At 42.4% G+C, this 27,911-nt stretch overlaps 1 protein-coding gene and 1 long non-coding RNA gene across 6 annotated transcripts in view; one reads left to right on the top strand and one right to left on the bottom strand.

Annotated features, from left to right (window-relative positions):
• The window catches only part of LOC309834624, a 111,168-nt gene that overhangs the window by 5,961 nt on the left and 77,296 nt on the right, over positions 1–27,911 (top strand). For 2 of the 3 annotated variants that reach the window (XR_014297875.1, XR_014297876.1), the window contains exon 3: positions 7,842–7,932. This is a non-coding gene — a long non-coding RNA (uncharacterized lncRNA). Of the gene's footprint in view, positions 1–820; positions 849–7,841; positions 7,933–27,911 lie in introns of those variants that run through there. The other variant, XR_014297877.1, reaches the window with a different exon arrangement.
• On the bottom strand, positions 20,362–27,349 carry TMEM254 (transmembrane protein 254; the record flags this gene model as incomplete). 3 transcript variants are annotated; one of them, XM_082673537.1, is made up of 4 exons in its annotated part: positions 27,216–27,349; positions 25,963–26,066; positions 25,716–25,775; positions 20,362–22,092 (listed from the first exon to the last, which is right to left on the bottom strand). In XM_082673537.1, exons 1-4 carry the CDS (start codon positions 27,303–27,305, stop codon positions 21,972–21,974), a joined length of 375 nt encoding a protein of 124 aa, XP_082529663.1. In that variant the 5' UTR covers positions 27,306–27,349. The 3 variants fall into 3 exon arrangements, with proteins under 3 accessions (XP_082529663.1, XP_082529665.1, XP_082529664.1); XM_082673539.1 differs by lacking the exon at positions 27,216–27,349 and adding an exon at positions 26,832–26,939; XM_082673538.1 differs by lacking the exon at positions 20,362–22,092 and having other exon boundaries at positions 25,712–25,775.

Below are 27,911 nucleotides of genomic sequence, written 5' to 3' on the forward strand. Positions count from 1 at the left end.
TGGAGCAGGGCTGCTAGCTCAGGGCCACACAAGTTACAGGCAGAGACAGTGAACCAGTGGAGTGTGGCTGTAGATGCCTCTGTAGGGGATGGAAGGTGTTGGGGGGCCTAACGAGATGAGATTTAAGAAGCTTTTTGTTTTTGTTTTTAAATCTACCCCCTTTCTGGCAAGCAGTCCCAAATTCTCCCAGGTAGGGGAAGATGTAGGAAGATAGGGAAATCTGCTGGGTACAGGGAGGAGTGAAGAGGGGATGGGGGTAGAGGCCTAATGTTAACAACTATAATATCAATAATTATAGTCACAAAGGCCAACATTCATTGATGCTGACATTCATTGATTCCGACTTTGCGTCAGGTGCTGTTCCAAGCACCACCTGCTTGTTTCTCAGTTAATCTCGGCTGGTACTATATGAGGAGGGTTCTGTGGTTATCCCAGAGGTTGGCAAGAGCAGTTTCCCACCCAGTGTATTTTGAAGTGTGATGAATCCACATTAAAGGTGGAGGAAAACAGCCTAACAGGGTCCACCTGCTCAGTTTTGAGATATTTTTGCATAGATTCACATTGCTCAGTGTCAGTTCAGTTCATTGTTAAAGCCATAGACATTTCCCAAGAATGTGTTCATTTATGACTCCGGGATCCTTGTGGGCTTGGGAGGGTAGGTAGTCAGTTGGCATTTCCCTAGTTCTGTGAGAACCTTGTCTGCAATGTTCTCTAGGGAGATGATCTCATTTTGCTCCTTGAGACCGCAGCTGGGGTAAAATATAAACCGAGAACACTCCTTGCGTACTGGCCTGGGTTCCTGGACTCTTTAATCAATAGAAGTTGATGAGTGCAGACAAGAAATTCAGGCAAGGCTTTACTGGGACTTGTGCTGCAGCAGGAGGGAGTGACAACAAGTAACGGGTGTCCTTGCTCACCCCCTGAGGGAGGGTGAGCTGGTCCTTTAAATGTGGTTGATGCCAGGATCTTGGTTCCCTGTCCACCAATGCCGAATAGAAATACTGAGACAGTTTGGAGGCAGTAGAAAAGAGTAGCTTTATTCTTTGGCCAGGCAAAAGGGAAACACAGTAGGCTAGCGCCTCAAGAACTGTGCCCCCTTCCCTGGGGAATAGGGAAAGGTTCTATAGCCCGGGGCTCCTGGTCTGGGGTAGGGGATAAGGCTCAAAGTAATTAAGGTCTTGCATTTCTTTTCTTCTGCAAATTCATGGCCAAAGCTGGCGTCAGGTGGTCTGGTGTCCCTGAAGTTATCACCATGACCTTCTTTCTGAAATGAAGAGCGCCACAACGGAGGGTAGGGGGAGAAGAAATGCCAGGTGCGAAGGGCGATTCACATGGAGTCAGAGGGCAATCAGCATTGTGAAGGACGGGTCTAGCTACAAGTGTTCCGTAGTAGTAACAGCTAAAGACTAAGCATGTAGAGAGTCAAGATTGCTTAACTCTTTCAGGCCTGTCTATGTTGTTTCCCCAGCCAGGTCATTGTTGCAGAGGGGGTAACAGTAACTCCTACCTCATGGCAGAAAACGTGATTTTCCTTGCCTGCCTCTGAGGAGCTCTCCTCAGCTGGTCACTGTTGTTTCGTCACGTTATTTATCTGCAGGTTGGGAGTTCCTTGAGGGTAGAAAGGGTGTGAGCAATGTGCAGGCCCGCAGAGGCCCTCAGGTGGAGTTAGGGGTTTCCAGGTGTTACCAAGTACAAGCTCACACTGCTTGCAACAGGACAGCCCAATAAATTCGAGAGAGGAGTTGTTGGGGGCAAGGAATAGTGACTTTATTCAGAAAGCCAGCAGACCGCATGGACTAGTTTCCCAGAGAACCATCTTGCCCAGGTTTGGATGCTAGTTTCTTTTATGGAACCAAGAGGGGGAGGTGAGGATGTAAAGTAAAAAAAGGAGATATATTTCCTGGTTCTGGCCAGACTTCGGAGGGGGTGTGTTAATTTCTTCATGCCTGAAGCCATTCACAGGTGGGCTTGGTCAGGATGTTTCCAGTGAGCTTAAAGAAAAGTATATTAGCTTAACCCTCAGGCATGGGAGGCAGGGTTTTCAGAGATGGGCTATTATGTATACTTTAAGGTATAGCCCACATCCCTTTAGTGATTAACTTGTAGCAAAAACGGCAGAATACAAAGGTTAAAAAAAAAGAAACAGATCCAATATGGAATCAGATTTGTTGTTCCCTATTACACAGGGAGTCAGGAAAGTCAACTGCTGACCAAGTAAGAGCCGCTGCTGACTCTGCTTCCTGAAGTAAGTGCAGAGTTAAGGCCCTACGAAGGGGGCCTTTGAACATGAGTAGGGTTTTTCTAAGCAAGAGGTACTGTGTGCCATGGAGGTTAGTGGGGTGTGAGTGGTTTACAGGAGAGTGGGGAGCCATAAATCTGGGGGGATGTTTGGCCAGATTATTGAGAGCCTCGAATGCCACTCTCGGGAGAGTCAGCCTTTGTGCTGTAGGCAGAAGTGCTGGCAGGGTTTTGGCTGAAGGATGACTCAATCATGCCAACCCTCTTCTTTTTTAAAAAAAACTTTTTGTTTTGAAATAAGTTTAGATTTACAAAAATAATACAGCGAGTTACTGAATATTTTTCACCAGCTTCCCCACATATTAACATCTTAAGAACTGCAGTAGAATTATCAAAGTCAGGAAATTAACATTAATACAATGCTATTAAAGAAGCTACAGACTTTATTCATATGTTGCCAGTTGTCTCACTACTGTTCTTTTTCTGGCCCAGGATGCAATCCAGGATCCCGCATTGATTCAATTGTCATGTCTCTTTAGGCTCCTTTAATCTAGAACAGTTCCTGTCTTTTTTTGTCTCTCATGATTGGACAGTTTTAAGAGTCCAGGCTAGTGAGTTTTGTCTTTCATAACCTTGACACTTCTGAAGAATATTGTCCAATTATTTTGTAGAATGTCCCTCAACTTGAACTTTTTTCATGAAGAGTTTGAGTTTCTGCATTTTTGTTGAGAACCTCGTATGAGTGATGCTGTGTTCTTCCAGTGCACCACATCAGAAGACACTTATGATACTGCTCTGTCTCATTATTGGTGATGTTAACTTTGAAAAGACGATGTGGTAAAGGTGATGTCTGCCAGGTTTTTCCATCGCAAAATTACTGCTTTCCCTTTTGTAACTAATGAGTATCTTGTGGGGCGGTCACTATTAGACCCATCCTCAGCCTGGTGGAGGCGGCCCTTCTCCCAGTCCTCTGGGCTGGGGATCATCTTTTCAGGCTCCTGTGGGCCTAAAATGACCTATCTCCTCAAATTTGTTTCTTCTGATGGCTCTACCTTTCCATGATGTAAGCCTCATTGACTGTTGTTGGGAATATAAATTTGTACAGCCTTTGTGGAGGGCCATTTGCCAATGTCTACAACAATTTTATATGTGTATACCCTTTGACTTTACAGTTTCACTTAGACAATGAAACACACAGATGACATATGGTGTACTAAGGAAATGAAACACACAGATGACATATGGTATACTAAGGAAATGTTATAATAAATGAATTTCCCTTTTCTCCACATCCTTGCCAATGCTTGTTATTTGTTCCTTTTTTTTTTTTTTAAATTTATTTTTGGCTGTGTTGGATCTTAATTTCTGTGCGAGGGCTTTCTCTAGTTGTGGCAAGCGGGGGCCACTCTTCATCGCAGTGCGCAGGCCTCTCACTTTCGCGGCCTCTCTTGTTGCGGAGCGCAGGCTCCAGACACGCAGGCTCAGTAGTTGTGGCTCACGGGCCCAGCTGCTCCGCAGCATGTGGGATCCTCCCAGCTCGAACCCGTGTCCCCTGCATTAGCAGGCAGACTCTCAACCACTGCGCCACCAGGGAAGCCCCTGTTCCCTTTTTGACAATAGCCATTCTGACAGTGGGAGATGATATCTCATTGTGGTTTGATTTGCATTTCACTGATGATTAATGATGTTAAGCATCTTTTCATGTGTCTGTTGACCATCTCTATGTCTTCTTTGGAAAAATGTCTATCCAGATCTGCACATTTTAAAATCAGCTTGTTTGGTTTTTTGCTATTGAGTTGTATGAGTTCTTCATATATTTTGGATATTAACATTTACAAATATCTACTCCCAATTCGTAGGTGGCTTTTTCATTTTGTTCATAGTTTCCTTCACTGTGCAAAAGCTTTTTAGTTTGATATAGTCCCATTTGTTTATTTTTGTTTCTTTTGCCTGAGACATATCCAAAAAAAATTTACTAACATTGATGTCACATAGCTTATTGCCTATGTTTGCTTCTAGAATCGAGTCTTACATTTAAGTCTGTGATCCGTATTGAATTTACTTTTGTGCATGGTGTGAGAGAGTAGTCTAGTTTGATTCTTTTGAATGTAGCTGTCCCATTTTCCCAACACCGTTTTTTAAAGAGGCTGTCTTTTCTCCATTGTATATTCTTGCCTCCTTCGACAGATTGTGTAGATTCATTTCTGGGCTCTCTATTCAGTTCCCTTGATCTGTGTGTTTGTTTTTGTCCCAGTACCATGCTGTTTTGATTACTGTAGCTTTGTAGTAGAGTTTGAAATCAGGGCACATAGTATCTCCAGTTTTGTTCTCCTTTCTCAAGATTGTTTTGGCTATTCTGGGTCTTTGTGTTTCCATACGAATTTTAGAATTATTTGTTCTAGTTCTGTGAAAAATGCTCTTGATATTTTAATAAGGGTTGCATTGAATCTGTAGCCACTATGGAAAACCATATAGAGATTCCTCAAAAGATTAAAAATAGAATTGCCATATGATCCAGTAATTCCACTCCTGGGTAGTTATCTGAAGAAAACAAAAACATTAATTAGAAAGGATACATGCACCCCTGTGTTTATTATAGCATTATTTACAGTAGCCAAGATACAGAAGCAACCTAAGTGTCCATTAATAGATGAATGGATAAAGAAGATATGATATATATGTATGTGTGTGTACACACACACACACACACACACACACACACACAGTGGAATATTACTTAGCCATAAAAATAATGAAATCTTGCCATTTGTGACAACATGGATCCACCTAGAGGGTATTATGCTTAGTGAAAAGAGTCGGACAGAGAAAGACAAATACTGTATGATTTCACATGTATGTGGAATCTAAAAAACAAAACAAATGAACAAATACAGCAAAATAGAAGCAGAATTATAGATACAGAGAACAAAAAGGTGGTTTCCAGAGGGGATGGGGGTTGGAGGAGGAAAGAAATAGGAGAGAGATTAAAAGGTACAAACTTCCAGTTGCAGAATAAATGAGTGGCAGATATTGATGCCAAAAGTCTTGGCTCTCTGGGCACCGATGCCAAAAAGAAATACAGAGACCGAGTTTTGGAGGAATGAGGAAAATGGCTTTAATCTTTGCCTGGCAAAAGGGGTAACAGCAGGCTAGCACCTCAAGAACTGTGCCCTTCCTTTTCTGGGAATAGAGAGAGGTTTCTATCCTGGGGCTCATGGTCTGCAGGTAGGTGATAAGGTTCAAAGCAATGAAGGACTTGCATTTTTTTCCTTCAGCAAATTCATGGCCAGAGCTGGTGTCAGGTGGCTCATCAGTGGGGTCTGGTGTCCCTGAAGTTATCGGCCAGTGACCTTCTTTCTGAAATGAAGAGTGCCACAAGGGAGTATAGGGGGAGAAGAAATGCCAGGTGCGAAGGGTGATTCATATGGAGTCAGAGAGTAATCTGCTTTGTGAAGGACGAGTCTAGCTACAAGTGTTTGTTAGTATAACAGCTAAAGAATAACCAGGATTGCTTAACTCTTTTAGGCCTGTTTATGCTATTTCCCCAGCCTGTTCATCGTTTCCTTATTTTACTTGTTTATCAGAAAAGAAATGTCTCATTTCTGTTTTTACTGCAACAATATGAAATGTACAGTGTGGGGAATATAGTCAATAATTATGTCATATCTTTGCATGGTGACAGATGACAACTGGACTTATCATGGTGTTCATTTTGAAATGTATAGAAATAGCAAGTCACTATGTTGAGTAACAGGAACTAAAACAGTGTTGTAGGTCAGTTATAGTTCAAAAAACCCAATCACAGAAACTCATCAAAAAAGAGATCAGATGTGTGGTTACCAGACATGGGGGGTGGTTGGAGGGGGAATTGGATGAAGGCAGTCAAAATGTACAAATCCCAATTATAAGACAAATAAATACTAAGGATGTAATGTACAACATGATAAATATAATTAACACTGCCGTATGTTATATATTGTGTGAAAGTTGTTTGGAGAGTAAATCCTATGAGTTCTCATTAAGGAAAAAAATTTTTTCTCTATCCCTTTAATTTTGAATCTATATGAGATGATGGATGTTCTCTAAACTTATTGCAATAATCATTTCATGATATATGTAAGTCAAGTCATTATGCTGTACACCTTAAACTTATACAGTGCTATATGTCAATAAAACTAAGTAAATAAATATTTACTGTAAGTAAATTAATTAATTAAATGAATGAATTCTATCTATGTACACCAGCATGGAATTACCTCCAAGATTTACTGTTGAATAAAGAAAGCAAGTTGCAGAAAACTGTGTGTAATACAATCTCATCATGAACAAAAGAATGTCTGTGAGTCTGTGTGCATGTATATTATACACTATTTTATTTATATATATATATATTTTATATGTATATAGCTGAAATCTAGAAGAATGCACATTCAGCTGCTAATGGTGTAATCACTGCTATGCACAGGGATTAGGATGAGAGTGAGGGTACTAATGTAACTGGGAACTTTATGTTAGACATTCTCATTGTTGAATGATTTGATGTTTCACAACAAGCACAGGATACATTTGTAATAGCAGTAACAACTCCTGTTGCAGCCACATTCATCTTTGTCCAGAAGAGGAAACTGAGGTCCAGAGAAAGGGCCTTGCCCAAGTCCAGCCAGGAGGTTAGCAGCCAGGAGGTTAGCAGGGCAGCAGGAAGCAGACGAGAGAGGGAGACTGGGAGGGACCAGAGGTGAGCAAACAAGGCCCAGCTGGGGAGACTGTAGAAAACGTGCTGAGTGTTAAGGGAGAAGAGGGGCTGGGCCCTGCCTCCCCAAACTCTTGAGAGCTCCCTCATCCCTGAGAAAGTGGAGAACAGAGTTTTGAGACCCAGCATAGGACACAGTCCCTGAGTGTGAAGGACCTGGTGGAGGTGGCCATGATGCAGATTGAGGAAATGATGCCGAGGACAATAACTGCCTCTGAGTGAGATAGGGAGTGGGTGCCAGAGATCAGGGTGGAGCAGCCCGGGACCCACTATTTCCACCTTCGTCGCCCCCATTTTACAAATGGGATTGAGAACAGATAGGAAACCTGCCCAAGGTCACACTGGACTCCAAAGGCTGCTCTTCACTGCGGACGTGCCTCAGGCTATGGAAGTGCATCTTGCTAAGGGTCGATCCCCAAACTAGCGTGTGACCTACACTTACCTAGGCCTTGAACATCCTTAAAAAAAAACCCCACTCTTAAATTGAGAATTTTGCAACCAAAATTTGAACACCACTGAACTTGACTAAGAAGGAACAAAAACAAAATAGAACAGAAAAGAAAAAAGAAGAAGGAAGGAAGGAAAAGAGGAAAGAAGGTATATGCAAATATCTTAGCTGTGGAACAATTCTGCTTTAACTCAGTTTCCTAGGACTAAGAGATATAGATGAGTGCAGAATTCTAAACTGTTCCAACCAGTCTGCAGATTTTATTCCTTTGTAAATCTAAAATATAATGAATATTTTGTATGGTGTTGTAAAGCTTAAATGGGGGGGAAGTAGGGTTGCACATTTCTGACTGAGGTATAAATTTAGTTTGTAAACTAAATGTTCAAATGCTTGCTGTCTCCTCAGGGTTGCCACTTGAGCCTGAATTTCCAATCTGCCCAGATAAAGAAGAGAGGATTTGGGAGGGAATTCTCCTGGAGTGATGGCTCGGAAAAAGGTTAGTTGGGATATGTACTTTTGGGTCAATGTTAGTGAAGTAATTTGCCTAAAAGGGACAGAAATGCCGATTCAGGATCAATAAGAGGTAAATTTGGTTGTGTGGGGCAAGGTTAGATTAGAATTTTCAAAAGAGCCAGAGAATTTAACTTTTTTGTGTTTTTGTAAATTAATTTTTATTGGAGTATTGTTGCTTTACACTGCTGTGTTAGTTTCTGCTGTACAGCAAAGTGAATCAGCTGTACATATACATATATCCCGTCTTTTTTGGATTTCTTTCCCACTCAGGTCACCACAGAGCACTGAGTAGAGTTCCCTGTGCTACACAGTAGGTTTTCATTAGTTATCTATTTTATACATAGTCGTGTATATATGTCAATCCCAATCTCACAATTCATCCCACCCACCGCTTCCCCCTTGGTATCCATACATTTGTTCTCTACGTCTGTGTCTCTATTTCTGCTTTGCAAATAAGATCATCTGTACCATTTTTCTAGATTCCACACTTACGCATTAATATACGATATTGGTTTTCTCTGACTTGCCTTACTCTGTATGACAGTCTCTAGGTCCATCCACATCTCTGCAAATGACACAATTTCGTTCCTTTCTGTGGCTGAATAATATCCCATTGTATATATGGACCACATCTTCTTTATCCATTCCTCTGTTGATGGACATTTAGGTTGCTTCCATGTCCCGGCTATTGTAAATAGTGCTGCAGTGAACACTGGGGTGCATGTATCTTTTTGAATTTAATTTTCAATAATTGCTACTCTTGTGAATCTCTAATTTGTTGTGCCTGATCTGTAGGCCTTCATCAGAAAAAAATGTGTATATATCAGATCTCAAAACTGAAGGACATATGAGAGCAACCACGGTCATAGCGATTAACTTTCCAACTAAGGAATGTTGCTTGCCATCCAGTTCTACAGGAATCAAGATACTAGCCACTGCAGTTACTGACGTATAGCAACACTCTGGAAGGAATTCAGGGTGAAGCTCAGGAATGAGGCACTCTGTGCTCTGGGAAAACTGCGAGAACAGGCCCTCAGATAGTTACATATTTTCAGGAGAAATTTTTATGAACCCAAATTCTTGCACTGTTCCATGCTTAGAAAAGTACTAAAATCATTAACTGAGATATCTGATCCTTGTGACTAGTAGCAATCTTCTACAGAGATGTGTGCTTGATTGTACATATCCCTTCTCCAAAATCACATACCTCTTCCTCCTGGGCTCTAGTCCTCAGTAAGACAGTAAATAAACTCAACTCCCAGCTCTTATGTTGTGTGTGTGTGTGTGCGTGTGCGTGTGCGTGTGTGTGTGTGAGTGTGTGTGAGTGTTTCAGTTAACAAGCTAAAAAACAGAATGACATTGAGAACTGGCCTGGAAGTTAAGGCTCAAGGTAGCTGTTTCCCAGCTCTGCTGCTTATTTGCTGTGTGTGCTTGGGTAGTCAGCTCACACTTTCTGGGCATTCGTTTCTTCTTCTGCAAAATGAAGTGGCGGGTGTAAGGAGCCCAGAGGAGCTGAGGTTCTTAGCAGCGATGGCAGCTCCTTTCTGCTCATGTCACAGGCCTTAGGAAAGCAGCCGTGTTGGCAAGCTGGCTGTCTGCATTCCATACTCAATTGCCCACCTTGGAGGAAGATGAAGTTGGAGGCAGTCACGTTGCCTTGTACTCAGAGCCCAGGCTGGCAGAAGGCATGCCTATCCTGGCTGCAGCAGGTGCTAAAGGCAGAACTGGGCAGTGGTTAAGGCTTGGGGGAGTCAGAGAAACCTGGTCTCCAATCTCAGCTCTACCCCTTTCTAGACATGAGATCTCTGGTAACTTGCTGTCTCTGATCTGAGTGTCCTCTGTAAAATGGGGATGTTAATAGTACCCATGCCTCTTGGGCTTGTTGAGAGAATCAGATGAGATGTGTATAAATGCCTAGAACAGTGCTGGGCACATATTATATATTCAATCAATGTTAACTATTATTATTTTTGTTGTTTTTATTACTCAAAATCAAATCTTAACTTCCTACCTAATATAGGAATTCTTTCTATGGCATATGAGACAAGTGGTTATTCTCACTTTTCTTGAATACTTCCAGTGACAGGAAGCTCACTACTTCTCCCAGTAAATTGTTTCACGAGTGGATAGTGCTTTTGGAATTTTATGGAATTTTAAAGCTGGTACCTTATATAAATCTCAGGTTTAACTGCCTCATGAGGAAACCCAAGTTCAAGAGGTATCAACAAAAGATTTGCTCAAGGCTGCATGGCTAATTAGGTGGCAGCTGCTCCCTTCTTCTGCCTTCCAATCTTTTAAATAGATTTATTTATATTTTTATTTATTTTGGCTGTGCCGGTAGCTGCGGCACACGGGATCCCCATTGCGGCATGTGGAATACTTAGTTGTGGCATGTGAACTCTTAGTTGCAGCATGCCTGTGGGATCTAGTTCCCCGACCAGGGATCGAACCTAGGCCCCCCTCCCCACCCCGCCCTGCACTGGGAGCGCGGAGTCTTACCCACTGGACCACCAGGCAAGTCCCCTGCTTTCCAATCTCATTCACTAAGTCCATTTTCCTCAGTGCATCTGAGAGCTTTGATACTGCATCCACAAATGCCCCCCACTCTCCCCAAAGAACAATTCCTGGAGGGCCCAGGCTGTCTGTTGCTGGGTCTCTTTGGATCCCAGATAATGTTAAAGGTTCGTTGACTCACTCATGGTTGCTGGGATAAAAACCTCTATTTTAGAACTTCCAAATGATGAAGGCTGAGTTCTCCTTGCTGCATTTTCCAAGACAGTCCCCTCCCCGCACCCCAACGTCACTGGGATGATTCAGCTCCGCCCCATTCCTCAGCACAGCCCTTTGGTTGCCCAGCCCTCCCTAGCCCCACTGGCCTCTTAATCTCCACCCTGATGCTGTTTGAATACGCCTGGTCTCACAGGCCCTAAAGGCCAACGCCCATTTCCCTACCTGCTCTACCTAGTCTGGATGTATCGTCACACCAGAAGTGGTACCCCTGGGGACAGTTATAGCGGTCCTGAATGGAGCTATCTTCCCCACAGTGATTCCAGAAAAATAGCATGTGTACCTGATCAGGAGAGGGGCCTGGCCACCCCCACCCCCAGAAGCCCTCAGTGCCACTGACCTGACGTTGGATGATGCCTCATAGCATCAACAGCATCAGCCCTCCTACCCAGCTCACTCGCTCTGCGCTCCTGATCTGGCCTCTTCCCCCCCACCTCTTGAATTAATCAGGAAGCATCACTGTGATCTTTAAAGGCCAAGCTCCAGTGGTTTCAGAGGAGGCCTCTCTAACCAGTCCCTGGTTAGACTCATGTTCAGATGGAAACATCTTTTCCTTCCAGATGCCATTTCAAAGGGATATTTGAATGGATTGCTTACTTGAAGTAGAATCCAAATGATTTCTACACAAGGATTTAGATGGTGGAGTCCACTTTAAATATGTATTTCACAGAGCAAAAATATTTCACTGTGAATATATGGATGCCAGAGAGAGATTTTATGCTATGGTTGCATCTGTAATTTGTAACCAATAGGCAACAAACACACATGTAACAAACATACGTTTGGGAGTCACAGCTCTCTCTTGACTCTTGGTTCTACCCCTCACTAGCTCTGATTGTTAACAAGCTACTTAATTTCATTAGGCCTCAGTTTTCTAATTAGGAAAATGGGATGCCAGGGCATACCTCCTAGGGGTTAAAGTGAGGATTAAATGAAAAAATGCAAACAAGGCTCTAAGCATAATGCCTGGCCACCCACTGACTGTTCAATTAATGTTACTCTTATTATTAACATAGAAGCAACATTCTGTGGGATTCCTGCAGATTCAAAGGATATAATGGGTTTACATAAGGAATGCTTGTCTCTGGCCTACAGTGTGTTTTGCAACAGCCATTACAGGATGCCAGGACAATACTAAATATGTTTCAAAATTGAAATTTCATAATATATTTATTTTCAGTTTCCTAGGAAATATTCTGTAATACCCAGAACATAAGCCCAGCAAATACTTTTGCTATGCAGACATTAAAGCTTCATAAATGCTATAAATAACCTTTTCGGTGTACATGTGCAACGTATTACTGCTGCACCTTTAACCAATGGCAAGAACATCCCTAGGTCTGCAGAATGTTTACAATATTTGTACATTGCTATGGATACAGTATCAAAGACAGGCGCCAGTAACATGAACAGGATGTAGGGGTTTAGGGCCGCTAACAATAATGATGGAAACTACTCTCACTCTTAATGCATCTTTCTTGGATAATATTTGTGAAATATTTGGGAGGTGGGAGCCATGCTGTTGAGAACATTACTTTGGATGTTTCATCCAATATGCTGACAGGCAGCTTGGTGAAATAGCAAGGAGTCAGAGACCCAGGTCTGACAGCAAATTGATTGTGTGACATTGGTGGTTACCATTCTTTGTAGGCGCACAATTTCTCCCAGTGTAAAATGATGGTGGGGGGTGTCTATCTGAAGATTTCTGTAGTCCGTTCCAGCATTCTGATTACGGGTTGACCACAGACATCATTTGGTCTCATATCCTGTGTAGTTAAATGCAATTCTGGCTAAGTTGAACAAAGTTAAGACAGATTTTTGGAGGCATCCAAGATGAGCTATACTAGTTGGCCAGCCTGGACTTTCTTTTTCTATTGTTTCCTGTCTTGTTCAAAAGCCTTGTAAGTTCCAGTTGGCTCTCACACTGTCTTAGAGATGATTTTTTTCCCCTCCAAGGGAGCAACAGGGAATGTGGGCAACTCAGCTCTTTTTTTGCAAATTGTCAAAAATTAACTGGAAATCAGATTAACTTACCAAACTCACACTGTCCTAGGAGTCCTTCTCAAGATGCCGAAGTTTAGTAGCAATTGACATATGGCAACATATATATTACTATTCATTTAAATTCGAAATACTTGCTCACAAAACAGCAGTGTACATTTTCCAAGAACAGGCACAGCAAACACCTTGGAATTGTTGCCTGGAAGTGGGGGCATCAGGGAGATGGAGATAAAAGGAAATAAACAAAACGAGAAGGGAGTAGACACTGGGACTCAAAGACGTGAGATTTATCTAGGGTAATATAGCTGGTAAGTATTGGGTAACAGTTTGAACATAGTTGTCACTCAAAAGCCAAGGGTGCAACACATATGTATGGAATCTAAAAAAATATGGTTCTCATGAACCTAGGGGCAAGACAGGAATACAGATGCAGACATAGAGAATGGGCTTGAGGACACTGGGAGGGGGAAGGGGAAGCTGGGATGAAGTGAGAGAGTAGCATGGACATATATACACTACCAAATGTAAAATAGATAGCTAGTGGGAAGCAGCTGCATAGCACAGGGCGATCAGCTTGGTGCTTTGTGACCACCTAGAGGGGTGGGATAGGGAGGGTGGGAGGGAGGCTCAAGAGGGAGGGGATATGGGGATATAGGTATACATATAGCGGATTCACTTTGTTACACAGCAGAAACTAACACAACATTGTAAAGCAAGTATACTCCAATAAAGATGTTAAAAAAAAAAAAGCCTAGGGTGCTATTCCATTACACCCTGCTGCCTTTTGCTCTTAAGTGGAAACACCCATTACAATAAAAGATTGAAATGTGACTTGTTATTTATCAATTCTCTCAGAGGGTTGCTGTGTTGTTACTTTTCCCTTAGAAAGTAGAATACCTGCAAGATTCCCTCTTAGGGAGCTTTCTCTTTATCAGATCTTATCTTTTTGGGGTGATTTCATTTCCTAGTAGCAGGAAAGATAAGGTTAATTCATCTCGGGTTTTCTGAGGTTGTATCAAGGTGAAAAATTGTAGTTCATTGAGATTTTAGAGGACTCTAGAGGGTTAGAAAGTGGAAAGTTCCTCAAACTTTGGTTCTTTTTTTTTTTTTAGATGTTGGGGGTACGAGTTTATTAATTAATTTATTTATTTTTGCTGTGTTGGGTCTTCGTTTCTGTGCGAGGGCTTTCTCTAGTTGTGGCAGGTGGGGGCCACTCTTCATCGCGGTGCACGGGCCTCTCACTATCGTGGCCTCTCTTGTGGAGCACAGGCTCCAGACGCACAGGCTCAGTACTTGTGGCTCACGGGCCTAGTTGCTCCGCGGCATGTGGGATCCTTCCAGACCAGGGCTCGAACCCGTGTCCCCTGCATTAGCAGGCAGATTCTCAACCACTACGCCACCAGGGAAGCCCTAAAGTTTGGTTCTTTTTTAAAAAATTTATGTATGGTTGACTTACAATATTATATTAGTTTCAGGTGTAGAACACACTCATTCAATATTTTTATAGAGTGCACTCCATACAAAGTTATTATGAAATATTGGCTAATTCCCTGTGTTGTACATTACAACCTTGTTAACATTTATTTTATACCTAGAAGTTTGTACCTCTTAATCCTTTTCATCTATTTTGCCCCTCCTCCCAACCGGCTCCCTTTGGTAGCCACTAGTTTGCTGATTATGCTGAGCAATGTCAGCAACTGCAGCTCCCAGTCAGCCAGGAGATAACAAGGGTAAACAACTGATACACTTACAACCATTCCATATCCACACAATCATTCCGTACAGTATTCATCAAATTACATCACATATTTAATACTTTATTATAAAATAGGCTTTGTACTAGATGATTTTGCCCAACTGTAGGCTAATGTAAGTGTTCTGAGCATGTTTAAGGTAGGCTAGGCTAAGACATGATGCTTGGTAGGTTAGTTGTATTAAATGCATTTTCTTTTCTTTTTTAAAAATTTATTTATTTTTGGCTGCACTGGGTCTTCGTTGCTGCGTGCGGGCTTTCTATAGTTGTGGTGAGTGGGGGCTACTCTTCGTTGCAGTGCGTGGGCTTCTCATTGTGATGGCTTCTCTTGTTGTGGAGCACGGGCTCTAGGTGCACGGGCTTCAGTAGCTGTGGCATGCGGGCTCTAGAGCACAGGCTCAGTAGTTGTGGTGCATGGGCTTAGTTGCTCCGTGGCATGTGGGATCTTTCCAGAACAGGGCTTGAACCTGTGTCCCCTGCATTGGCAGAGGGATTCTTAACCACTGCGCCACCAGGGAAGCCCCTAAATGCATTTTCGATTTACAGTTCAATGTACAGTGGGTTTATTGCGACATAACTGAAGAAGCTCTATATTTCAACTTACTCTCATGCCCAGTTCACTTATCCTTCTGCCCTCCCTCCCAAACACACATACACATATACCCATCATGGAAATTGGCTAGAATGTATATAATTTAAATTTGGGCTTGTTTATATCCTTTTATTTTTCTTTGATGCCTCTCCTCCCTCCCTACCCTATATCTCTGGCAGCATTGCCTGACTTCTTTCCCTTTTATTATTTAAGGACTTTTTCCAAAAGTGTTTTCAATGTGGGTCTTTTTGTGTGGCAAACATTCTGAGCCCTTGAAGGCAGGGAATCTTTTTCCCATCACTTTCTCCTGTTTGAATGATAATTTGGCTGAATATAAAATTCTACATTCAAAGTAATTTTTCCCCAGTACTTTTAAACTATTTTTCACTGTCTTCTAGCATCCAGTGTAGCTGCTTGATGTCTGTTCCTTGTCATTCCTTTGGAGGTGATCGTTTTTTCTCTCTGGAAACTTAGAATTTTCTCTTTGTCTTGATTATTCTCAAAGTTTATTGTTATGCCTAGGGATTGGTACGCCTTATCTCTTTTGTTTGGCCCTTTATAAGTCATTTCAAATAAGGTCATTTGGGGGAAATTACTCTCCATTATTTCTTCAAAAATTTCTTCCACTCCATTTTATTTTTCTCTCCAACTGGAACTAATACCCCTAGGCGTTGGCATTTCTATGTTTATCATCCACATTTCCAGGCTTTTCTTTTGTATTTTATGTTTTGTATTTTCCTGTGAGACATCCACAAGCTTGAGTCTACAAATTCTTTCTTCAAGTACATCCATTCTATTTCACTTGTTCTATTTTCATTTAATAGGTTCTTTATTTCAACTATTTTATTTTTCATGCCTAATATTTTCACCTAGTTCTTTTTTGTGTGTGATTTCTTATTTGTATATCATATTGCTAACATATTCTCTTATTAACTCCTTATGTCCTACTTCAAGAGGATTTTTAGATTCCGGGTCCCTATGTTCCAACACTTCTGTTTCAGATGACAGGTGTGGCTCAGCTTATGCTTGTCATTCTCTGCTGTCCAGTGCTTTGGGCTTGTCATCTTGTTTTCCCTTGGGGCATCAACCAGCAGGTCTGATAATGCATTGGGGGAGGGCTAAGGCCAGGCCCTAGTCTACACTGAAATCAGTGATTTAAAGATGAGAATTCAGGAACCACAGAACCCTTAAAGAGTCCCTGTTTGATACCATTCCATTGGTCACTCTTTTGCCTGAGGTTTTCACTTTTGAACCTTTAGGAAGAAATAACAATGTAGTCCACAATCCTTGTGATTTGATTGGGAGTATAGGGGAGTGATTGCCTGAGGGCTGTCAGCCTGTTTTCATGAACTCTCCCCCATCACCCAGTGGGGCTTTGTGTTGCTAATATCAGGAGAAGCTGCCATGGACCCTGCTACTGCCCACTTCTGTGCTGAAGGGTCAGGCCCATAACTGTCTGCTCAATTTGAGGGAGAGACAAGAACAGCAGATGAAAAGTTCTCCACCAACCTAGTTCTCCCTGCTGCCCAAGGCTCCCCTTTCTCCACCTCTACACCAATTCTAGTCTTCTGTCCAGGATGGTGGGCGGGAACATTCCCTACATTTTCCCTTTGGTTTTAGGAATTCATACTTCTCTCATGTGTTTACTGTTTCTTCAAGTTTGATCTTGGGAGAAGGAGTCAGTGGCCTGAGCTGGTCAGCCATTTGGGCAGGGATCTCCCCTCAGTGTCCTCAACTTTAAATTGTTACCTCAAAGAGTTGTGAATGTTAGGTATTTCATATCGGTGTCTAGAATAAAAATAAATATTTGAAAAATATTGAGTTCTTTTTTACTTTCAAAAGACCTCAATCCCAAACTTTTATTCTCAAGGAGGGAGGAGTATGCAGATATGCCAACTGGCTAATTTCATCAGCTTTTTAAAAATTCTTTTTTAAAAATCGAAGTATACCTGATTTACAATATATATTAGTTTCAGGTGTACAACATAATGATTCAAAATTTTTATAGATTACACTCCATTTGAAGTTATTATAAGGTACTGGCTATATTTCTTGTGCTGTACAATATACCCTTGTAGCTTATCTATTTTATATAGTAGTTTATACCTTTTAATTCCCCATCCCATCTTGTCCCTCCCCCTTTCCCTCTCCCCACCGGTGATCACTAGTTTGTTCTCTATATCTGTGAGTCTGTTTCTGCTTTGTTGTATTCATAGCATTTTTAGCCCCACAGCAGTGCTTTTTGCCGATTGTCAGGACTCCAAGGATTGTTTATACTGAGTGCTGAGCTCCCAGTGAGGGTGTTTAGCTGTGCTTCTTATTGACACAAACATGTTGTCATGTCTAGAAATCAACCCCAAGCCTCACGAAATCAGGGTCAAACCATTTGGGTTCTTATTCTAAATTTTCTCTAAAAATCTTACTACTCAAAGTGGTCTGAAGATCACCAGGGAGCTTGCTGGACATGCAGAATCTTGGACCCGCTCCACACTCACTGAATCAGAGCCTGAATTTTCACAAGATCTCACAGAATCCATCTGCACCGTCAAGTTTGAGAAATTCAGGATACATCATCACCCCTGACCAACCTTCCAGTAAAAACTATACTCTTTTTTTAAAAGTATTTATTTATTCATTTGGTTGCGCCGGGTCTTACTTGCAGCACACGGGCTCCTTAGTTGTGGCATGCAAACTCTTAATTGCGGCATGCATGTGGGATCCAGTTCCCGGACCAGGGATCAAACCTGGGCCCCCTGCGTTGGGAGCACAGAGTCTTATCCACTGCGCCACCAGGGAAGTCCCTAAAAACTATACTCTTGATGAATGTTACAGTTTACAAAGTTGGTTCACATAGATGATTTCATTTAAATTTACTATTTTATCTTCATCCCAGCCACAATGTAACATTATTCTTATTCTTTTTAATGATGAAATTGAGGTCCAGGAAGGTGACAGACTTGCCTAAAATCCTGTGTCTGGAGCCAGGTAAATCCCAACTTCAGTCTCGGTGGATAGTAGAATACTTTTTGATTATTAATAGCGTGCTGAAGGTAGCATTAGTATGCATGGTGATTTTAGGTATCTATGTAAAGTATGCTTTATTCTCGTATGTATTAGAGAAAAATATAATGAACAAACTAACCAGGTGTGGCATTTCATAGTTATTATTGCTTAAGGAGATTTGTGTTCTGAGGGTGGTCCTTCCATGTCCGAGGTTCAGGGAACATTTCTCTATATTATAGATGTCACTCCTCTCTTTTATTTACAGCAATGTCAAGATTCCAATTTTAGTGACAGTTTATATTGAGTAATTTTTTATTTACTACAAACATCCAGTGCAATGTGTTGGTACAGGAAAAAGTAAAAGTTCTTTCATGAATATTTCCCTGAACAGTATTAGTACACCAAAGGTATTTTCCACAATCCAACTTTATGCCTTACTATAAACAGCAATGGAACAATTAGTATACTCAATCCTATTCAGAAGGCTTAAGAGCCATCTTTTTTTTTTTAATAAATTTATTTTATTTTATTTTTTATTTATTTATTTTTGGCTCCGTTGGGTCTTTCTTGCTGCGCATGGCCTTTCTCTAGTTGCGGCGAGCGGGGGCTACTCTTTGTTGCAGTGTGCGGGCTTCTCACTGCAGTGGCTTCTCTTGTTGCGGAGCACAGACTCTAGGTGCACGGGCTTCAGTAGTTCTGGCACGTGGGCTTCAGTAGTTGTGGTTCACCGGCTCTAGAGCACAGGCTCAGTAGTTGTGGCGCATGGGCTTAGTTGCTCCGTGGCATGTGGGATCTTCCCAGACCAGGGCTTGAACCCGTGTCCCCTGCATTGGCAGGAGGATTCTTAACCACTGTGCCACCAGGGAAGTCCCTTAAGAGCCATCTTAAAATGTTTGTGGATAGAATTGCAAATACAGTATTTTGGATAGGATTTTCAAGTGTCCACCGTGGAATCAGACTATAGATCTTCATAAAGAGAAATGTGAAATGATAAGTACACACTCTCATTGTCCAACGTTGAGAAAAAAGGAACCATAATTTTCAATTCGATGTGGACAAGGAGCCTTGCAGAGAGAAGGGTCTCATAGACTTACAAATATATTACTCAGGCGCCCTAGATTCTTTTTTGTCTGTGCTGATAAGAAGGAAAGGAAAAATGATATTTACAACCCAGGCTGCTCAACTAAGAGATTTAGTTAACAAGGTTCCAGCAAGGGCCCTGAGCAACAATAACAATGTGATTGCATTCCATGCTCTAACCTTAAAGGCAGGTTCTCCAACGTTTCTTTGGCGTTTTCAGGCCCTCCATGTAAATACATACAGGCTCCCAGATGGCAAGTTGTTTTGCTAAAGAACCTCTTTACACATCTAGAGTATAGCCTCTTAAACTCAAGACTTGTTTTAAAACCATGGCTTATAAAACGTTTGGAGTTGGATTGCAATGGACTCATAAACATGTTGAATGTAGGAAATAGTGTTAGTTTATAAATCTGGCCTGTTTTTAGGTTGTGAGGTCATTAGTTTTCTGTTTTTGTTCCCGCCATTGGGGCTTGCTTTTTTGTCCTTCCAAACTATACTTGCCCTTGATATATCTGGGGTTTTAGTCTGTTTGCCCTCCATGGTTGTTTCCAACAAGATGCCTCTGGCCTTTTCTCATCCAAACTCAACACAGATGTTTCCCCTGTATCACCACTGTGACTGCAACACAAAGATGTCTCTTTTTGGTTTTTGCTTTAGACTTACTTCTAGGCTCCTGGACTGCGGGGGAGGAAGAGGCAGAACATGAGATCCAGTTAGTCTGGCCTCTGTGTGTTACCTCACCTCCATGGGATGCAGCTTATGGGCCTATAAAATGAATGACCTGCACTGTTTGCTAAGATCTTTTTTTGCTCTAGGCCATGATAATACCCCAAATAAGATAACAGCATTTTATACTTTTGGCATTTAAAAAAAATCAGAGTACTCCTTTCACTTGCTGCAGACTACATCAAACACTGAATGAGATGTAGTGGAAACAGGGGACCAATCCTGCAATGAAAGGAGATGCTTCTGTCCACCCACAACTTGGTGTACGTGGAGGAGTTAAGTGGACTATAGACAGCTCTAGCAACGTAAGGAAGACCGTATGTCCTACAATTAGGGCATTCTGCATTTCTTTATCAGTGAAAAAAAAATCCCTGCTACAAAGTTCCAGAATAGAGTCTTTTTGAGAAAGAGTAGAATCCAATGTGTGACAATACTATCAAAACTGACCAAAAAAAGCATTTGATTGGAGACACCATTCACAACATTTTATTCAAGTTAATACATTTCATTCAGTAATCTGCCATATTATCCTTGGCACCATTAATAACAACCCCTTAATCACAAGAGAAACAGAGGGAAAGACTGGGATTTATGTGCGGAAGTTGATTTCCACCAAAACCAGTTCATAGTCCATCATCTTTCATGGTTGTGCTTTTACTTGAGGCCTCTTTTTTGGGGGAAGGGGGGCTGTTTCTCCTAAGTGTTTGCTTAAAACAAATAACATGACCTACTGTGTCATGGAAGGAAAATAAGGTCTAGTCCCTAGTGAACAAGCAGGCGGTCCTCCAGGAAAGGAGCCCTAAAGGCTCCTTGAGGTGAGTCAGTAACCCTCCTGCCCCAACCAGTCAGTAGTTAAGTTATAACCAGGTGAATGAGAGAGGTAGTAACTAGTTGGAGAACCCATAGTGTAGACTCTCTAGAACAGGAATGGCTGAGTGAGTCAGAACTGGAGGGAGACATCTACAGTGTCCGGAAAAAGTGACCAAGAATAGGAAAGTGTGAAAAAGGTACGGGTTTCCCACCAGGGGACCCACAGAAACATGGCGGTACCAGTCAAGGGCAGTCCTGCGCTTTTCTCTGATGCAAGGGTACACTGAATGTGTTCTGCAGTTTTCAGATAAAAATTGGAATGATGCTGAACAAGTGCAAAGTGAAATCAGAGTTTCCCTCCTTTGTTCGGTAAACACTGAGAGAACACCTGTGTGTGAGGCAATGGGACAGGTGCTAGAGGAAAAAACAAAGCTGTCTTAAGATGTGGTCCTGACTTGAAGGTGGACATCAGATCCTGCACGTACAGAGCACTATATGTCGGAGGGTCCGAGTGGAGGGAAGCATCACTTCTGGCTGGCAGCAGCAGAGAAAGCATTCCCCAGTCGTTCCTTCTTGGTTCCCAGGATGTCCTCTGTGCCTGTGTCACCTCTTGGCCCGCCCCATTCCAGGCACTTGCTTGTCTTCCTCATCTTTCTCCATAATCTGAAATGGAAGCCTGAAAGGAGAAGATCCCGCCTCACAGGTGTCTAACAAATGTCGGTGGAACTGATGTGTTATGGAAGTGTCACTCTATTTTGGTCCAGGTGGGTGGACAAAAAATTGGGGGAAAGGAGAGCTGATAAGATGGTGGTGGTAAGGGTAAGGTGTTTTAATCAGAAGGTAGGAGCAAAGATATCCCAACAAGCAAACTTAGTATGTGGCTTAAACCAGGTGACAGGGAGAATGCCAACACAGCCAAGGACCGCAAGAAGGTAGCTGGAAGCCCTCTGCCAAATAGGATAGTCTGCAGAACTGGGAAGCTAAAATCTTTTCCTACTACCTACTCAAGTTCAACCAGAGCAGATGAAGAAAACAGTGAATAACTAGAGGGTCGTAACTTTCTAGAAAGATCAAGTAAACACAGCACCCCCCAAAAAAGGTGAGGCTGAATGTCAGTGTAGAGAAAGCTTTTGAACATCTTTTTTATCTCCTAGGAACTTTATATGCTATATTTTCTCTCTTTTTTAAAATTGAAGTATAGTTGGTTTACAATATTATATTAGTTTCAAGTGTACAAAACAGTGATTCCGTTTTTTTTTGGATATCTTTTTTAAGTTTGTTTATGGCGTCTCGGTCTGTAATCAATCAAGTAATAGAGAGATGCCATCCCAAAAAGGAACGTCTGCAGGAACCAGAGGAGTTGAGTCCAACTATTCGTGATGCCTTTAGACCTAAAAAAAGAGAAAAATTTATCCACCAGAATTTTAATGTTATTGTCTTCTAGTTTTTTAAAAACGTATTCCTTCTATCTATTTTCATGGGGCTTATGTTGCGCTCTCCTCCAGCTTACTAACTTGAATGCTTAGTTCATTGATTTTCGTTTTTCTTGTGCATTTAGAATGGTACACTCTTCCCTGGGAAGCAATCTGGCTACTGCCTAGGACATGGTATTATGAAACTGTTTCTCACGTGATTTTGATGAGCATATAGGGTTAGAAAGCACTGGGATGGCTTCAAAGCAAGTGTTTTGGACCAGATGTAAATCTAGCTTGGCCAACTACCAGCTTGACCTTGGGCAAATCACTCTCTCTCAGAATCAGTTTTTTCGTCTGAAAAATAGGAATAATGGTATTTATCTCACCAAGTTTTGAGATGATTTTTGAGATAAGTTATCCAAAGTGATTAGTAAAGGGCCTGGCACATGGTAATAATAAATACCTGTTTATACAGCCATTCAAACGAAACTGCTGAACACCAAGCTCAAAAGAAAATGGCCCAGATGAAGGGAATGGTTTGCTACAGTCTCATCTGTATATAAATAAGTCTCATGTGGATGCCTTTTCATTTAAAACAAAATTTTAAAAAATATATGTAAAAATATATAATTTTCTACACTAACAGATTAAAGGAGAAAAATTACACGATCATCTTAATAAATGCAGAAAAAGCATTTGATAAATTTCAACATCCATTCTCAATACAAGTTCTCAGAAAACTTAGAAGGAGAAGGGAACTTCTTTATTCTGACAGAGAAGGTCTATACAACTCTAGAGAAAACATGAGGCAGAATGCTGAAAGCTCTCCCTTTGATTAGGAACAAGGCCAGGATGCCTACTGTCACCACTTCTGGTTGACACTGGACTGGATGTACTAGCCAGTGCAAGGAGGGAAAAAACATAAATAAAAGGTATACGGAATTGAAAGGAAGAAATAAAACTGTCTTTATTTCTAGAGACAATTGTGTACCTAGAAAAAATGAATCGTTTAAATTATTAATGATGAACTATTAGATGAACAGATGAACTATTAGAACTAAAAAATGAATGTATCAAGGTCACTGGGTGTGAGGTCAGTAGAATCAACTATCTTCATACATTCTACCGCCAAACAATAGAAAAATGAAATATATATGAAAGTGAGCCAGGATGTACAAGAAATTCACGTTTACGCAGCATTATTTATAATAGTCAAAAAAAAAAAAAACCCAAAACTAGAGGCTTAAAAGTCTGTCAGAAGGAGGATTTGTTAAATACATTAAGGCACATCTATATAATAGAATACTATGTACTAATGAAATGAGGTAAATTTATAGGTATAGACACAGGAAAACAGGCATATATGACAATAGAAAAAAGTTATACAAGAGTTTATATCTATATGTATATAGGTATGGTGGCTATAAAGTCGAATGTTCAGTCAAGTCTTATGTCTGATTAAATGGAATTCATCAATTTCTTTTTATTGCTGGATAGTGGGATGTGGGGTAGGGCTTCCAATTGTTCTACATGTCTTCATGATTCTTTCACTTAAATGTATTCGTTCATAAGTCAAAAGGAATATTCATTCTGGTTTACAGTCACCAATGATACACTGCAACACGTTAGGCCATAAAGAAATGACTTCAGGAATGTGAGAATAGTGCCCTAACCTCTCAATGCCTCTTCTCCCACTGCCTATCAAAGAACTTGAGAGCAGGATGTTCAGTTTGAGTCTTTTCGTTTTCATTAGAGGCTCCAAATGACGATAACAAAATAGGTGTAAAGTACTCCAACACTATAATGTGGAGGGCTGGACCACACGCCTCCGAGCTAAGCTCTCACTGAGAGCCGGAAGAGGCCGTTACAAGGAGGTATTAGTGCTGCGGCACTTCCTATCCCAAGTCAGCCCAAAGAACAGCTTCAATGGAACCACTCAGCCTGGCAAGAGTCCCCAGTAATTTGAGGGAGGCTTAATATCTAACTCAGACGTTTAACTACTGGTACTTGGCTGCCCAGGGAACTGCACGCACTTGCAGATTTATCCTGCTGGACGGATAAGGAAGCTGTCATCGTGAGCCTTACAGGTCTTGTGGAAGGGCACTGGCATGGGTGAGCTTAAAAGCAACCCCGCCCCAGAGGCCTAACTAAAGGGTAGAAGAGATCTCAATAAAAGGGAAACTGCCCCCCACCACGCCCCCCATTACAGATCCTAAGGGAAAACTGCAGTGACATACTGACTGAGGTCTGAAGGAACCATCAAGGGAACTGCAGAAGGGAGATCCCTAGTGATGGGCGGTTTCTCAAAACTCCACCAAGGCTCCTTTGGAAAGAGTCAACAATGGGTATGCAACCACCACAGCACCCAGCTGCCTGCTCACGAGGCAGACTGTGCTCTGCTTCCGCTAACTACTCCCAGCACCCCAAGGGGCCACAGGCAGCTGTCGCTAGTGAACAGGGAACAAAGCTGGAATGAGAGGGAAGACATCAACTACCCCCTCTTCCCCACAGCAGGCTGCTGAGCCCCAGCTGGAGGAGAACAGATGTTCTGAATTAGATAGAAGTTCATAGTTTTAATGAATAGACTGGGCTTGACCAGATACTATGACGTAGTGACTGGAAGATCTATGCACCTGCTTCAGATTTCATCCAGGGCTGAGGTGGGGGACAGACAGTAATCCTCGGGGGAGTGGGGACGGGCGAAAAGTAAAGCTGCTTTCTCCTCCTCTCCTACAAAGTCCAGCTTGTTTAATAAACCAGAAGGTGGAGGAACATAATCTATTTAAATCAGTTAGCACTTGTCTGGCATAGTGTGTACCCAAGAAGTATTCATTACTTTTATTATTAAAACAAGAAAGTATCTTATTTTCCACTTTTAGAAGTAATACCACAAAAACAGAGGTGGTAATTAATCTTGACCAGAAGAAAAATAATCAATTGCAAAGCAACCTGGCATTACTATAACCATCTCTTTCATTACACCATACTTTCTGTGTGCTTACATAAAGTCTCAACGTAAAGAAAAGCTTTTTCAGTTCTCTCACATTGTATTATCCTGCACTGGCAACTGTAGAGTAGGGTCTAGTCGCAGGACTTTTAGGCTGCAGTGCATCCCAGAATCACCTACAGACCTTGAAACAATAACATGTTCCTACCTCTGAAGCAAGGCTACTACATTAGGATCTCTGGGCCTGGAAACCAGAGAAGTGAATGTTGAGAAAGCTCCTCAGGTGATTCAGTGGTGAAACTAGGCTGAGAATCACTGGGCTAGGTCAATACAGCTCTTTTTCAAACTAGAAGGCAGCCTCCTAATCTTTTCTTCTAGTTGGGGCTATACAGAGACTTTTGAAAAAAAGAAGAAAAATCATCTAAATTAAATGACTAAATAATTGACTCATTAACACAAATGAATCCATTCATTAACTATTTACTGAGTACTCCCTCCGGGTACTGAGAGAGGCTCAGTATTCGGTGTGGGGATTCAACTCTACCTGAGAGTGTTCTCGGCCTACAAGCGCATGAATTATTTAAATGTGGCTACTCTCAACTTATATTAGATACCAAGAGAAAAGCGACAAAGACCTATTAAAAACACTTACTTGCACAATACAATGGCATACAAGGACTCTCCCACGTGAATCAGCCACGCAAGCCAATACCTGAAACAAAAGTCAGCCTAGCTTAAGGTGATGGTTCTCTGCTGATGAAATCTAACACAGAAACCCCCAAGAGAAAGGTGCTTTCATGTGAACAAGCACCACTCTTAGAAGGCAACCAGGGGCCTTCCAGGTCCTCGGGGACACTGGAGCTGCAGGGTCCACACCCCATTGCTGCAGCTCTCCTTACCAGCTGTGCAGGAGGGTGTGATGATGCTCCAGCAAGTACTGAGTGAAGGGGCCCAGCGGCCCGAGGCTCTGATACGGAATAGCCTCAGGCCAGAAGATCACCCACTGAAAGAGAACCAGAAGCACAGAATGCCTATTAGGTCACTTAAATCTATTTTTAACCGAGGCTATTAAATACTCCCGATTCTATAAGAACAAGGAACAGACCAAAGAAACTCTGAGCTAAGTCATCTGGGCTTCCATTCTTTACTTCTATTTTCTGAAAGCGATTCTAGTGGGAGATTTATGCTGAGGAAACTCTGTGGTTATCAGATTTAGTGCCCAGGTTGGCTGACTTCTGTTATTAATGACTTACACAATTTAGTCCTCAACTTACTTTTCTGGGTATCTTTCCTGTATCCTTTAAATGAATTCTGTCGGCCAAACAAAAGTCGCTGCTCCTCTCAGTAGAGATTCTCTGTCTTCATGATTCCACATCTATGTCATAACATGTATATCCTCTCTAACTCTTCTTGCCCATTAAATTCTACCCATCCTTGAGGTTTACCCCCATTTTCCAAGCAATTCCAACTGCCTCAAACATTCTGCTTTGGAAGCCCTATCCTGACTTGGCAGGCCTAGAACTGTCCGTCAACTTGACCTCCTTCTTCTAGAGTTCTATTCAAACCTGGCTAAGCCCTAGTAACCGTGGGGACGCAAACACAGGTACATTTTCAAGCAGAAAGCTTCCAAGCCCACCGACCTTCCGCTTACGCCAATAACCTCGGCAAGCGCCAGGCGCGCAAGCGCAAGACCCCGCCCCCCAACAGCGCCCCTCGCCCTACGGGAGCCTGGCGGGCCAAAACAGATGCACCCCGCCCTACACCTTACCCCGAAATATCCCAGCCCCAGGACCGTGACCAGCGAGGGCAGCGGTTTGGCTGTACGGAAATAGGAGGTAGCAGCCCCACCGGCATTCGACTTCGCCACCACCATCTTGAAAGATCTAGACACCGAGTCATGGGGTGGGGAGTATTCCCTGCCTTCATATAGGGAAAGCGTGGGCAACCGGTTTCTCAAGATCTCAACACAGGCGGAAGGCGCGGGCAGACGGGTGCGCCTGCGTCTTCTTCCCGGGTCTAGTGCCCTGGCTTAGAGCGCTCGAGAGCCGCGATTGCGCCTGCGCGACCTCTCCGTGTCGTAGGTGCGGATCTTGTGGCTCAAGGCAGCACTCTGTCCCCTCGCATGGCCTTGCCCGGGGCCCGCTGCCCTTACCGTGTAATAGCCAAAGGAGAGGGTGATGACAGTGACCCAGAACAGACTGCTCCTCTGGAAGTACGTCTCATCTCCTCCTGTCTTCCCCATCGCTGCAGCACGTCCCAGGGAATGCCGAGCAGGTCACCTCTGCTCTGCAGGAAGGCAAGGATGGGGGCGGGGCCATGGCAAACACTCCTCCCTCCTCTCACCTACCTCCCCAGAGGGAGAAGAGTCAGTGGGCCTGAAACTGAAAAACGAGTCTCCATCGGCTCTGGCCTGGTGCGCTGGGGAGACCCCTCTCTGAGTGTCACTTTCTGGGGCTTAAGATAATGCTGTTGGAATAGATGGTGCTTTATGCTCTTAATGACTATGGATCTAATTTTTGAACTTCAGCTCTGCTGTGCTCTGTGGGAAATGTAAAAAAAATTAATAAATAGAAAGTGCAATTAAATAGACTTGGGCTACTGGAAGGGGGAACTCTCACACTCTGTGACGTTAGCAGAGGCTGATAGGGAGAAGACCTGTCTTCTTTCCTGGCAACGACTCAGCCAAAGAAAACCCATGGACTCTTTGTTTTTTATAGCCTTCCCAACTTCCTTTTCTTCTTACAAGTGTTGTAAGAAGAACAACAATGTCCCTGGGGGGGACACACGACTTGTGCTGTGGCTCGCTGTGGTTGCAGACCCTAAAGTGTAATTCTTTGCTTATCGCAGA

The sequence above is a fragment of the Grampus griseus genome, assembly GCF_964374135.1.
Source record: "Grampus griseus genome assembly, chromosome: 16".
Taxonomy (NCBI): domain Eukaryota; kingdom Metazoa; phylum Chordata; class Mammalia; order Artiodactyla; family Delphinidae; genus Grampus; species Grampus griseus.